We start from the raw sequence: 14,088 nt of genomic DNA on the forward strand, positions 1-14,088 counted from the left end.
CCGAAGTGGATTACGATACATATTATCTATTTTATTATAATAAAAAGGTTACAACAGCATATGTCTTAAGGTGCACTCCCTCACACACATTTTTCGTCACAGCTTAATGTGGAACTAAATGTCATTTTGTGCATTAGAAGCCGGGTTCTACCAAAACAAGTCATACGACAGGTTATCATCATCATTTTACCTATCCTGTTTTTGTGTCAGCTTCCCACTGAATTGCGGTATCTGTATTTTTTTAAGTGTGGACCTCTTGGCAGGTCTTTGTTCCTGGCCAGTTACTGTCGCTGTATTGGCAGCCATCCAGTGACATTCCCTCAGGTTGTTAGCACAGTACACCGACTTTTGACATATCTCCGTTTTGTCTCTTGTCAAGCGTACCGTGGCTTCCTGCATGGAGACACATCAATGCAGAAAAGATTTTATTTTCTTTCTGTCTTTCATTTGGCTCTCTCATGACCTTAGCCTCGTCTTAATAGTCTGCGGTATCACTGTTTACGTCGCTGTTGAGAGAACTGACACTTTTGCTTTGTCTTTGCGTGATCGGTCCTGTTTCGTTGCACAAACACAGGAGCTGTAGCAGGGTCGGGTACAGAAAGAGCTCCGATTGATGCCATTGATCTGATTGGGAAGTGCTTGGCTTTGAGATAATTGTGGTAATGATGAACAGAGCTCAGTCCTTTTTTGTTTTGTTTTGTTCTGCAGCCATCTGGAAGCTATCCAGGCCGTCCCTCTGTACCGAATAGCAGAAAGGACGGCACTCCTGGTAACTGCTTCATAGAGTGGGGTTCAAACACACGTACTCAGTAAAGGTCAGGATCATTATGAGTCTGCTTCTGTGGAAGTAAACCTTCTCTTGGAAGGATATTAATGACAAGAGCATTAGAATAGGTTTAAAGATTAGGCTGGTTGATTTATCAGGATTTTTTTTCTTTTAAATCAGAACTTCTTTTTTTTTTACCTAGTTTTCATTAATGTACTACTCAGTTAAAATGAAAACATATGTGAAGTGTTGTCTCAGGAATTAAAATAGATGAGTGTAACGCTCTCTCTCTCTCTCTCTCTCTCTAAAGGAAGCTGGGGACGATGTTGCTGTTTTTGTGTTTGTGAAAATGTTAAGCGCTCGTTTAAAAGTAGATTTTTGCTACTTCAAAATGATGGACCATCTGGAAAGTTTTCGCAGTGTGTGGTGTTGTGAAAATGTGCTTTGCTGTATTGTTGATGATGAGCTGATCTTGGGGAATGTCCTGAGATGATTTAGATTCTGTGACTCCTACTGACCACGTTGGTCTTGATGTCATAATTTTTTTGTAATTTTTATTAAAGTATTGTTGAAAATCTCTCTCTCTCTCTCCCCCCCTCTCAGAAACCTGCATGTGTGACGCCACAGTAGCCAGCAATGGAACCCTGGCCTGCGGTGGCCTGGGTCCTACTGCTGACCATCATCTCTGATTTACTGAAAACCGCCCGACCGAGGGACTTCACAGAACAAGACATTATCTACCTCCATCCCTCCAGTAAGTGCCAAAGACAACATTTAAGCAGGCAGCGCAGTGTTAACTAGTCCTGCAGACATAAATATGTGCAAAAATAATCTTCAAAATATAAACCCCTAATAGATAGATAGATAGATGGATGGATGGATGGATAAATAGATAGCTAGCTGCTAGCTAGGTAAGCTAGGCCGGATCCACCCACAGTCTGGCAGAGCCGCATAGGAATCACATCCACTCCTATACTGCCTAGTACGTCTGGCCAGAGTGTGGCCTCCTTACGAAAGTCAGAACCCATTTTTAAATTAGGCCTTGTGCATCTAAAACGAGTCAAGAGTCAGCACCTGAATTCCCTATTTCTCACATTAATTTTTTTTAAGAAAGATTTCAGTGGACTGTTTAAGAGAAGGAACGTTTATGATCCTTGTATCCTTGAATATGCCACCTTGCATTGTCAAAGAGATGATGGGGTGGATCCGCAAAACGGATCCATGCCAGATGCTGTGATCTGGCCCAGATCTGGGCTGGTTTCATTTTGCTGTCTGTGATAGCTAGATAGATGGATGGATGGATAGATATGTTTCATCATAATCAGGACTCAGGAAATTGATGTGTTTATGTAAGGTGTAGAAAATTGCTAAATTGACCTAAGTAACTGTTTCATCTACCCTCAGTTGGGCATTAAGTAGTAGTCCATTCAACTGTACAAATTGTAAAAGAGCTAGGATATGTTATATAGTTTGTGCTTCAGTTTATATTACAACCTGTAATTTACACAGGAAAGACAATTTAAGTGGACCTTTGAGTTCTACCATTTAATACATGATGAGTCGTTTGTCGGGTGTGTGTGTGTTGGGCCCTGGTGTGCAGAAAACAGAGTTGGTGTGAGAACGTGGAGACACTCAGTCTCCTGTAAGAGCTTGTCATTAGAGAGCAACTGTTATTACAGAGCCCCGCTAACGGGCCCCGTGGAGAGAGGTCACCATATCTCTGTCGTCCATATCTGCTTCTCTCACTCTCTCAGCCGCTTATGATGCCATTGTTCCACTTACTCTGCAAAACATTAATAGACTGCTTCAATTAAAATGTGATTGACAGCTGTGAGCTGTCAGAATCACTGGAGTGACTTAACAAGGTAAACACCGACGCCCTCGCTAGCTAGCCAGCCAGACAGAGATACAGCTGGGGCAACAACTGTCTACATCCCCGCCCCTCTAGTGCGAACACACACACACACACACACACACACACACACACACACACACACACACACACACACACACACACACACACTTCCCATGCCAGGATCTTTGAAGTGTGGTATGTGGTCATGTGAATCTGTGCATAGCTAGCCATTACGGTTAACCTCAACCATGTTCTTTTCATTTCTGGCCTCAGTCGTCTTTTGTCTTATTCACACGTGTGTGCTCAGGCCTGAGGCCTCTACAAAGTCCAAAGATTCCCAACAACATTTGAAACAGATGAAACTATTCACCATCAGTTTTGATTTGTAAACGACCTTCCCCCTGTCTCAGTCGGTTAAAGGATATTTATTTGCACACCACATTAGGTAACTGTCCTCTGCAGTCTCCAGCCAGTGAAGTGGTAATGTGACAGTCAGCCAGCCCCATTTGAGGGCTAATTGATTGTTGTCCCTTGGCCGTCCCTTTGACTCTGACAGAATGTTCCGACTACAGACCTCCGCTAATTGGACCTTGGCGTCACTTAGATCATATTCCAGAGAAATGGACAGTTTCCATGAAATCACTTTCTCACAGAATGTTGTGGTCTTAGTTGACGCCGTCATTATTGTCTCAAGTCCTTTGAAGTCCTGGTACTGTGACAGCGTGTGTAATCTTTACAGAAACAGTTTGGTTTCTTCTTAGTTAGCTGTTTCCAACTGCTTGTTAGTGGCCAAAATGGGCCGGTTGTCTGTTTCCTATAGGACATCATGCACCAATTGCAGTGTTAAATGGGTGTGGGATTAAGCACGAGATTAAAATCCTCAACCAGCTGGGGGCATCCGGGTGGTGTGGCTGCCTATTCCGTTGCCTACCAACACGGGGATCACCAGTTTGAATCCTACCTCCGGCTTGGTTGGGCGTCCCTACAGTCACAATTGGCATGTCTACAGGTGGGAAGCCGGATGTGGGTATGTGTCCTGGTCGCTGCACTTGCGCCTCCTCTGGTCGGTCAGGGCTCCTGTTCGGGGGGGAGGGGGAACTGGGGGGAATAGCGTGATCCTCCCACGCACTATGTTCCCCTGGTGAGACTCCTCACTGTCAGGTGAAAAAAAAGCGGTTGGCAACTCCACATGTATCGGAGGAGACGTGGTAGTCTGCAGCCCTCCCCGGATCGGCAGAGGGGGTGGAGCAGTGACCGGGACAACTTGGAAGAGTGGGTTAATTGGCCGGATACAATTGGGGAGAAAAAGGGAGGGGAAAAAAATACTAAACTGGGTCCTGATGCTAACATAAGGAATCCTTAAAATAGACCTTGATATCTTCCCTCACGTGAAAAAGGATGCTTTGTGAAGTATTCAGCTGCTGTTGGATGAAGACCTAGTTAATCCAGTTATGTAATATAAATTTTATTTGAATTAAAAGTTAAAATACTTTTAATGTCCTCGATAATTTTTCATGGCCCGAGGGGTTCTTAAACTCATCAAAACGGCTTATTAAACTTGGTAAATGCTTGTTGTTTTTAAGATGAGAGCTTTTCCTCTGACGGTAGTGATGTGGCTGGTAAGCCCCTCAGATTAAGTGACTAAAGCAACACAATTCTCCTCAGGAAGCAAGCATGTTAGAGGTCAGCCGCCTGTCCTTCAGAAACAGGCCCCATATAGCCAGTAAGAAAATCACTTAAGACCTCTAATCAAACAAAGGCAGAATTCCTGGGATCAGGTTTGCCTTTCTGGGATACTCCAAGAATATATCCTCTGCCGGCTGGGGGCCACCCCTCAGGTCTGAGTGGGGATTTGTATATTTGTGTGCGTGTGTGTGTGTGTGTGTGTGTATCAGAATTAGTCAGGGACATTGACTAGGCAAGTTGTTTGAATAGACCACACAACGACACAGTTCTTAAACTAGTAAATTAATAAAAAGTGAAATTAGAATAAAAAAAAGAATTGGAATAAAAAGAATGGAAATTAAGCATCGTACGTGCTTGCCGACGTGGGCATGCATCTCTTTATTGGTGTTTCGTGGTCTGTGAAGTTGCGGCCCCTTGCCTACGTACACGCCCTGTGCATGTCTGTGGGCCCTTGTGGCCACATGAGCCGGTGCCTTGCTTTGGTTTCATATGGATAACTTCCAGTGTTTGTGCAAAAAGGGCCAACAGCAAACCACAAGCCAAAAAATCCTCGGACGCAAAAGGGAAGGGTCGTGGTCTGGCCAAGGCATGGCCATGTTGATTAGCAGGCTTTGTGGCACTGAATGAGGTTCGCCTGACCCACAGACCTGCAGCTGTCACAGGGGATGACGCCGGCTGGAGGAGGGGGCCAATCAGATTAATGTAATGGTGCGAAATTGGAAAGACTAACAGCGTCGCCGTTTGATCCCAACAGATGGTCGCTACAGACATTTTCCGTCCTCTCTGGGGACTCTGCAGAGGAGCAGCCAGGGTGTAACTCATGTGCACATGCTAGTTTTCAGTTAGCATCTTAGCTAGCAGTGGACGGAAAAATTTAAGCTACACACAGCCACTGTCAGGGGAGATGATGTACAACACCACGTGCGGACAGCCCGTCGGGAGCAACGGGACATGTCCCGGTGGCCTGGGACCTGGTGAAATAACCCCCATGCCACCAGGCCTGGGGGTTATTTTGGCCTGCTGTGCACAGTCAACTTGACCAGTGATAATATAGCAAGCAGGACTGGCACAAGGGTGCACGTGCCAAAAATGACATCATCACATCTCTCGGCAACGCACATAGCAACCGTCTACCTGCTTCTCTACTGATAACAGTTTAGATAAGTCGCCTGGTGAAATGGACGGTCTGGAGAGAAAGGAAAGGTTGAGCAGAGAGGGAGAGAATAAAAAATGAGGAAGCCTCTTGCCGCGGATGCAGCTAAATGCTGCAAAATAAGCGACATGTTCGCCAGCACACACACACGACATACCCAGCATGGCTAGCCAAGTAGCTAATACCGGTGTGAGACAATGGCCTGTAGGTGACACAGTTTGCACGCCTTGCGTCTTCGTGGAGGAGTTATATCATAGCAATGAGAGCAACGTAGCGACCATATGACATTGCCGGTCTGGTGGTTTGCGTGAACAGGGTGGCCTGGGATGGAATCAAATTCCTGTCCTGAATTATTGTTTCAGTCCACCCCTGTACAACACCCCGAATATGTTGTTGTATGTTGACTGGTGCACCAAAGCTTTGAAAATAATTTCAAACGTACGGCCATTTTACAGTCAGTCGCTCCATTCACGTTGTGAAAGAGACGCACTTACATTTTCTAATATGTAAGATGTGTTCCCATTTTTTTTTCTTTCAGGAAAACATGTTAAATGGCAAATGTTAAGTAGGTCTTGTTTACTGCCCGTGATTATACGTTCTTACCCCATGCAACACGATTCTCACTGTGTTTGTGTCTTGTTTCCTGTCCCCAGCCACTCCGTTCCCCGGCGGATTCAAGTGTTTCACCTGTGAAGATGCATCAGATAACTACGAGTGCAACCGCTGGGCACCAGACATGTACTGCCCGCGAGGTACGGACCCCCCACCCCCCCCACCCCATTAAAGATGAATCTATCTGAGGATTTTTGGCGCATGGGTTTAAGCCAACAGTACAGCTTTTTCTGTTATAAATCGTGCAAGTGGCCTCCATATATTTTCTGTTACCTGCCGGTGAGGAAATATTGCCTGTATGGACTTTCCGTTCCTCCTCGTCTCCTCAGAGCTTGTCTGTGTATTTAGGTTTGACATACTTTCTTCCATGGAGGCTGTAAATTTACACACTGTTTGTTCTTCAGAGGTCTCAGCCCATGCATTACTGAAGATATTTCACTAGTTGTGGACATGTTTAGATCATAAATAGTCGCCCCGATAAAACGAACTAGCCGAAGCTAGCCCCCCTTGACCGCTACTGGGCAGATTTATATTTCTCCATTAATGACTTGGATTTTTTTTTTTTTTTTTTTTTTGGGTTTAGCTCATAAAAAGCACTTTCTTTGTATGAGGAAGACTCTGTTAGATGGAGGTACAGAGCCTCACCAAAACTCTGTGGAATGCACTTTGTAATATGGTACGATCGGCATCTCCCTCAGGTTTCACCGCCTCCCCCTTTATGACAAAAGTGACATTCAAGGCAGATACATGAAGCTCTTTAGACATTAAATAGCAAAGGCGAAGACTTGATCCAGCTCAAATACCCCGAGAGAGCCGGTTGAAAGGCACCTATTTAGACTTTTCAATTAGAATGACATTCTCATTTCGACTCTCGGTCTCATGAAGGTCGCATTACGTTTTCCGTTACGTGTTTGTGACTGGGCCATCTCTTGTTTTTTTCCAACAGAGGCCAGATATTGCTTCACGCGGCACATGATAGATGCGGGGGGCGACAGTGTCTCGGTGACAAAACGCTGTGTGGCGTTGGAGGATTGTCTTTCCACAGGATGCACTGGAATGGATCATGAAGGAAACAAGGTGAGACCAGGGAGCTTGCTGGGAGTTAAAATATCCAGAATATTTCATGGAGGAGGGCTCGCTGGACGTGTATCTACTCATCACACGGAGCACAAGGTTACACAAGGCCTCATACATCACGTCAAATGTAAAGCCTGGGGGGGCATCTGGGTAGCGTGATCCTCCCACGCACTACGTCCCCCTGGTGAAACTCCTCACTTTCAGGTGAAAAGAAGCAGCTGGCGACTCCACATGTATCGGAGGAGGCATGTGGTAGTCTGCAGCACTCCCCGGATCGGCAAGAGTGGGGTAATTGGCCAAGTACAATTGGGGAGAAAAAGGGGGGAAAATCCCCCCCCCCCAAAAAAAAGGTGTTGAAGGAGTAATTGTTTTCAGTGCAGCAACATTTCAAATGACATCTCAGTTAAGTGCAAGTCTAAAATTCCTCCTCAGCAAATGTAAAGAGCATATTGCCCCAGACCAGGTCAGAGGTCAGAGGTATGAGTTTGTTCATGTAGGACGTGAGTTCAGCATAACAAGACATCCGGCCACAAAAGGCCAGCCAGCGTTTCTGTTGTTGGTACGTTTGAGGTCAAGCTTGTGTGGCTTGGATTTACCTCAAGCATTTCATGAGGCAACCATTTTCACCCAAAAAACACTGGAGGGGAAAATGTGTGGCTTTCCGGTGGTTTTCCATTCAATTATTGAAACAGCACCACCAATAGGAAGAATGTACCGCTGGTTTCCAAAAAAAAAAAAGGAGAAAAGCGAATAATTACATTTTGCCCAGTTTTGTCCTAAAACTAAAACGGAACTAAGGCCTGGATGGACAGAATAACCAAATCCAATTCCTCAGAAAGAGCAGATGTTGAAGTGAAATTTAAAACTACACCCAGAAATGTCTGGGACCTCTCTGGTTTAAACCAGACATAATTTTAGTTGCGTGCAGCGGAAACACTCGTTTTATTCAGTGTTGCTGTCTACGCCGGTTCTGCGAGAGAAAGTGTCTCAAATGTGTCGCGTTCCATCTGTCGAACCCATCTCCCTGTTTATTTTGTTGTATACGACATTTCAGCATTTAGATATATCCTTTTTTTTTCATTCAGTATTGAAACATAAAAATATACAGCATGACAGAGAAGGAGAAGAACGACAAGGACCAGCAGCAACACCAGATTGGTCAAATAAACGTATATGGAAAAACAAATCTTAAGGAGTCAGGATGCCTATGTCTCATCAAAACCTTGGTGTTTTACAAACTAATGTCTTCAGACCCATGCAGTGGGTCCACAGTTGCAAAACTACCTTCCCTTGTAGTTCAGATAGCAGATGTTCCTTCTGTTCTCACGTTCTGTCCTCGACTCAGTACATTTTGAAGCCTTTACCAGTCTGGACATAAATGGAGGGTGTTGTGTTAAGGCAGTGCGGTGGGTGGCGGCACGGTGGCCCCAGTGGTTAGCACTGTTGCCTCACAGCAAGAAGGTCCTGGGTTCGAACCCCAGGCCGTCTCAGGTCCTTTCTGTGTGGAGTTTGCATGTTCTCCCTGTGTCTGCGTGGGTTTCCTCTGGGTGCTCCAGTTTCCTCCCACCATCAGAAAGACATGCATGTTAGGGTTAACACTCCTGTCTGAGGGCATCCGGGTGGCAGGGCGGTCTATTCTGTTGCCTACCAACAATGGGATCTCTGGTTCGAATCCCCGTGTTACCTCCGGCTTGGTCGGGCATCCCTACAGACACAATTGGCCGTGTCTGCGGGTGGGAAGCCGGATGTGGGTATGTGTCCTGGTCGCTGCACTAGCGCCTCCTCTGGTCGGTCCGTGATCCTCCCACGCACTACGTCCCCCTGGTGAAACTCCTCACTGTCAGGTGAAAAGAAGCGGCTGTCGACTCCACATGTATCGGAGGAGGCATGTGGTAGTCTGCAGCCCTCCCCGGATCGGCAGAGGGGGTGGAGCAGTGACCGGGACTGCTCGGGAGAGTGGAGTAATTGGCTTGATACAACTGGGGAGAAAAGGGGGGGGGGGATCCAAAAAGAAATAAGAAAAATACTCCTGTCTGTGACCCTGAGCAAGGCAGTGGAAAGAACTTCAGCTCTTCTGCCCACTGCTCCTACACAGTAGGATGGGTTAAATACAGAAGACAATTTCATTGTAAAAAATACAATGACAAAATAAAACGGCATTCTTCTTCTTCTTCATCTTCTTCTTCTTTACATAGCTGGCATGTTGCTAATCCAGTACAGACTGAGGCAGATTGGAATGGGATTCATGTTAGTTTTTCCAATGCTAAAACACTGTGTTGTGCACATAATGGCCCTATGTAAGGGCATTACATTCGCACCCGTGTTCAGTCTCCCTTTACAACACTAAGTGGGTTGGGTCCTGTCTGTGGAGCAGGGGAACACAATAATGATAATAATGCCCTTCCAGGAATATTTGTGTACCTTACCAACTGGCTGCTATGGCATCTTTACAGAAGAAAGGCGAAGGTTGGGTAAAGTACAGTGCATTCAGAATAATAATACTAAAAAAAAAAACCCAAACAATCTTGGTATCCATCCCAGTCTCATCCAGTACCACTCAACTGGGTTGTTCAGCTAATCCGGGGATCATCCAAAGTGCTCGGTGTCAATAAGATGAAGACTGGGTTTAACAGGCCTCTCCCGAAGCACTGCCGCTGTAATCCCTGCTGAAAGATGAGTGTCTTCACTACATCTGCAGCCTGCCCTTTAGAGCCACGGAGGAGGTCGGCGGCGAGGAACACAGATAAAGGGCGGCTTAGAGCCAGGGAAGCCGTCAGAATCCCTTTTATTCACAACGTGGGAGGACGTGGACGTGGTGTGTGTGTGTGCGCTTCTCACTAACTGCATTTTTTTTCTTTTTTCTTTTCGCTAAGGTGTGTACGGCCTGCTGTGAGGGGAACATCTGTAACCTGCCGCTGCCTTGGAACGAGACGGAGGCCATCTTTGCCACCACCTCGCCTCTCAGCGGCACAATAGGACTTTCAGAGAGCTATGCACTGACAGTCTGTCTTCTCCCGCTCGCTGTGCTCATCTCAAGCTACGCTTGAAAAGTGGACGGACAGTGGCGAGTTTCCTATTGGAGGCCAGAAGAGCCCACAGGGAGCCCGTCAACTCTTTCTGTCTGCATAAGATGGAAAGAGTTGACGGACGTAACGCAATTTGGGGGGGTATGTCGTCCAGTGAACTTCGAAAGGGATTCGAGACACGCAAGAGCCCTTTAAGCACGTTCTCAAGAATGAGCACTTACACAGTGGTACTTGCTTGGAAAACACAGGCATTATCAGATTTTGAAGGATAAAAGGTCATAAACATGACTGATGAACGCATCGTTCTGCTCAGGTCCCCATCGGCTGTGTCTCGGGGAGAAAGCCGTAAACTCGAAACTTCATCTTGACAAGTTGGGACTTGTCAGTCTAAAGGGCTTCAGCATCTGAGCGAGATGGAGACGGAGGGGAACGTCGCCCTAGCCACTATAGGGAATTGTGTCTGGTTTAACACGTTTGTCATGTGACGTTACATTTCTGGGGTCAGTCCTTCCATGTTGTATGGCGTTGAACACGTATGTAAATATGCATAGTATTTATTTTTATATCAGCCGTTGTTGTTAGAAACGTGTGAAATGTGGTTTACCCCGTGTGTCTGAAGCATGAAACCCCACGGTCCATATATCATGTCTGTCAGAGCAGCAGCCCGGGCAGGACTACAGGAAGCAGGATGACATAGACAGGAAGTCTCATAAACCCATAATGAAATCACAAGTGTGCTTCACAGGGGGGGAATTATCGTTTGGTATAGCAGCAAGATATCCTTAAAGGGGAAACAGTCGCCCTTGTTCAATATTATCTCTACACATGTCGTAGGGATGACACCCGCTTCGCAGCCACAATACTCAGCAGTCTTCTGTGCATCTCTGAAATTGCTGAAGTTGTGTCTGCCAGTAACTTCACCGGCAGACAATCTATTAATCACCGTCTTCATGTCTTCACGTCTTTATATATCATTCAGTGGCATTTGTTGCAACAGCTGTACGTAGCAGCGCCGGTATTGGTATGTACTTACACAATGTTGCCTTATTTCACTTTAGCGCGTTACAGCTAGTGGCCAACCAGGCAGTGAGGGGTTGTAATTTTCCCATTCAGGGAGTGCACACCAGTGATGTCAACGGCGGACACTTTTCCGCACAGTTTCGGTGGCGTTTCAGAGACGCACAGAAGACTGACTGCTCAGCAGGATGGCCGCTAATGGAGTGTCATCCCTACAGCATATAGATGGCATATAGATAATGTGGAAAACACTGATTGTTCCCCTTTAAGAACTGGTGATAGTGTATTTTCACTAATCATTTGATCAACTACATAATCAATAATTACATATAACTCCTTTTTGGGTTTTTGTTATTCAGAGTAAACTTTGGCCTTCAGAAACAATCTAGCTGAGTCAATCAAAGATGCTAAATCAAAACATAGAAAATCTTATATATATATAAGATACTAGAAGAACCCCGCTACAATGTAGCGGTTTGGTTATCCACCCGTCTAAATCTCCCTCCTGCCAGCTAACCGCCTTCCCCCTGCCCCTAAACCCCCCCACTCCAACTCCCTCCCCCCAAATGCTCAGAATCATCTGAAATGCCGAGAAAAGTGGTTTTTAGCCATTTTTAGAAAATGCATATTTTGCATAATTATTATAATTATATTTTAATGTTCTGCTATTTTTCTGGTCCTCTCTGGAACAATACCTACCACCTCCAAAAAAAATTAGGATCATAAGTGCATTTTTGCAAAAATGCATATATTTTGCATAATGCCAAAACATTTAAGTCCCAGAAAAAAAGTTATACAGGTGAAAAAATCAAAGATGCTCAGAATCATCTGAAATGCAGAGAAACGTGGTTTTTAGCCATTTTTAGAAAAATGCATATTTTGCATAATTATGCATAATTTTAATTTTCTGGGATCTTTCCCTTACTCTCTGAGACAATACCTACCACCTCCAAAGAGAATTAGGATCATAAGTGCTTTAGTTTTCAGTCCCGCTATCTACACTAACTAACACACACACACACATTACGAAAATATATGAGTAGATATATATATATATATATATATATATATATATATATGACAATTTTCCAGGTTGAACACATGAATAGAACAATCTTCCTTCTCTGACTGATGTGGAAAATATTTCACGTGGAAAACAACACTTGGCATCGAATAATAACCGATAATCTGTATGAGGTTATGGAACAAATTGTCCGGGACGGGGGCGGCAGGGGGGTTATTACTTTAAAAAAAGAATAAAATAGGTAAAAAGGAAATTGCAGCACTATTTTAGTCAAATGCTTTCCCAGGAATACAAAATAGATTTTTCTTTCCATACGGTAGGCCGCCCGAGCACAGAAATACCGCTGGTCTGTTGTTTTGGTAATTTCGTACCATGGAATAAAAAAAGCACTCCCGCACTACAGCAAGGGGGAAAAATAGATATTCATGTGCAGAAATAGCTACTGACACAGGGCATGAACCTGCAGAAGAAACTTTTCTCTCAGCATTTACAATATTAGATGTTCGCTGCTTCATGTTGCGATGGTTGTTCTGTGTTTGTGTTGTTCTGTTGCGTGTTTCTCATCCAACACTCGTTCTTTGGCAGTGGGACCACGGAGGAAATGCAGCGTTTGCAACTACAGTGTTATTGTTCTCAAGGCCTCCTGATCTGTTGAGGCTGGTGGCCCGAGACACATCCCCCCCCCCTCTCCTCTCCCCTCCCCCTCCCCCTCTCTCCCCGTCTCTCCTGTCCCCCCTTCTCGCTCCCCCCCCGTCCCCACTCTCTCTCCCCGTCCCCACTCTCTCTCTCCCCATCTCACCACTCTCTCTCCCCCCTGCTCTCTCCCTCCCCCTCTCCCCCCCTCCCCTCCCCTCCACACTCTATCATCTCATTCTTTCCAGTAGGCCTCCAGCCAAAGGCAGTGAGCAAAACAGTTATTCGAGTTTGATTTACGATCAAATCGTTTTCGCCATGCGCACTTTGCTCCGTCTAATTCTTTGAATAGTTTGAAGCCTACTGGCAAATGTATGTTTTGTAACCCACGCAAATGATTTGTTCCAACAAGAAAATGTTAGGTTTCTGCATCGTCTCACACGTTGCCTTCTCTGATGCTAGCAAGCTTTTATAACACGCCTGTGAACTAGGTGCATGTACTTACCTTCGGTGAAAAACCAGACCATTGCATGCCAGTTTTTGTGCCAATTCGTGTTATGTACAATTTCTGTGTTGGATATGTGCCACTTTTCTATGTGAATTTTTGTACAGATAGATGTGAAATACTCTGAACTTTCGTATTAAAAATGGAAAAAAAAAACCCCACGTCTGCCTGTGACGTCAAACATTCCTTTGCTCAGGTCACTGTTTCACCCATCTCTGTTCCCCGCTGGCTGCCTCTGTCCCACTGATGGTGCAGTTTCCATCCAGCAGCCCAAACGAGGCCCCGCTACATCTGCCGAGTTACTCCACCAGTTGACCTCTGGTCATATATATCCATCCATCCATCCATTATCTGAACCGCTTATCCTGATCAGGGTCACGGGGATGCTGGAGCCTATTCCAGCAATCACTGGGTGGCAGGCGGGGAGACACCCTGGACAGGCCGCCAGGCCATCATAGGGTATCCAGGGCCATGAGATATATATATATATATATATATATATATATATATATATATATATATATATATATATATATATATATATATAAAAGTTAAACAGACACAGTTGTCCATCTGAGCTGTGTTGACGTTCTTCAGCAGTATATCTGACGCTTAACCCTCGTCTTAAAGAGAGGAAATCCAACTATATAACCCGTTACCCTTTGGGATCGAATGCAGTTAGAACAATTGCTGTTATGCAAATCCCTGTTGTGTTGCAAGACACCAGTGGGGGG

At 45.3% G+C, this 14,088-nt stretch overlaps 1 protein-coding gene across 1 annotated transcript; it reads left to right on the top strand.

Annotated features, from left to right (window-relative positions):
* Window positions 1-1,402: 1,402 nt before the first annotated feature.
* On the top strand, window positions 1,403-10,196 carry lypd6 (LY6/PLAUR domain containing 6). Its single transcript, XM_056290116.1, has 4 exons — window positions 1,403-1,520; window positions 6,114-6,212; window positions 7,019-7,149; window positions 10,023-10,196. Exons 1-4 carry the CDS (start codon window positions 1,403-1,405, stop codon window positions 10,194-10,196), a joined length of 522 nt encoding a protein of 173 aa, XP_056146091.1.
* Window positions 10,197-14,088: the final 3,892 nt, after the last annotated feature.

This window comes from Lampris incognitus, chromosome 11, assembly GCF_029633865.1.
Source record: "Lampris incognitus isolate fLamInc1 chromosome 11, fLamInc1.hap2, whole genome shotgun sequence".
NCBI lineage: Eukaryota > Metazoa > Chordata > Actinopteri > Lampriformes > Lampridae > Lampris > Lampris incognitus.

Excerpts from the sequence above, each read along its gene's own strand:
- lypd6 (XM_056290116.1), top strand. The coding sequence starts at position 1,403 with ATGGAACCCTGGCCTGCGGTGGCCTGGGTCCTACTGCTGACCATCATC. Across the intron at positions 1,521-6,113 it reads TATCTACCTCCATCCCTCCA|CCACTCCGTTCCCCGGCGGA; the intron begins GTAAGTGCCAAA and ends TCCTGTCCCCAG. Across the intron at positions 6,213-7,018 it reads AGACATGTACTGCCCGCGAG|AGGCCAGATATTGCTTCACG; the intron begins GTACGGACCCCC and ends TTTTTCCAACAG.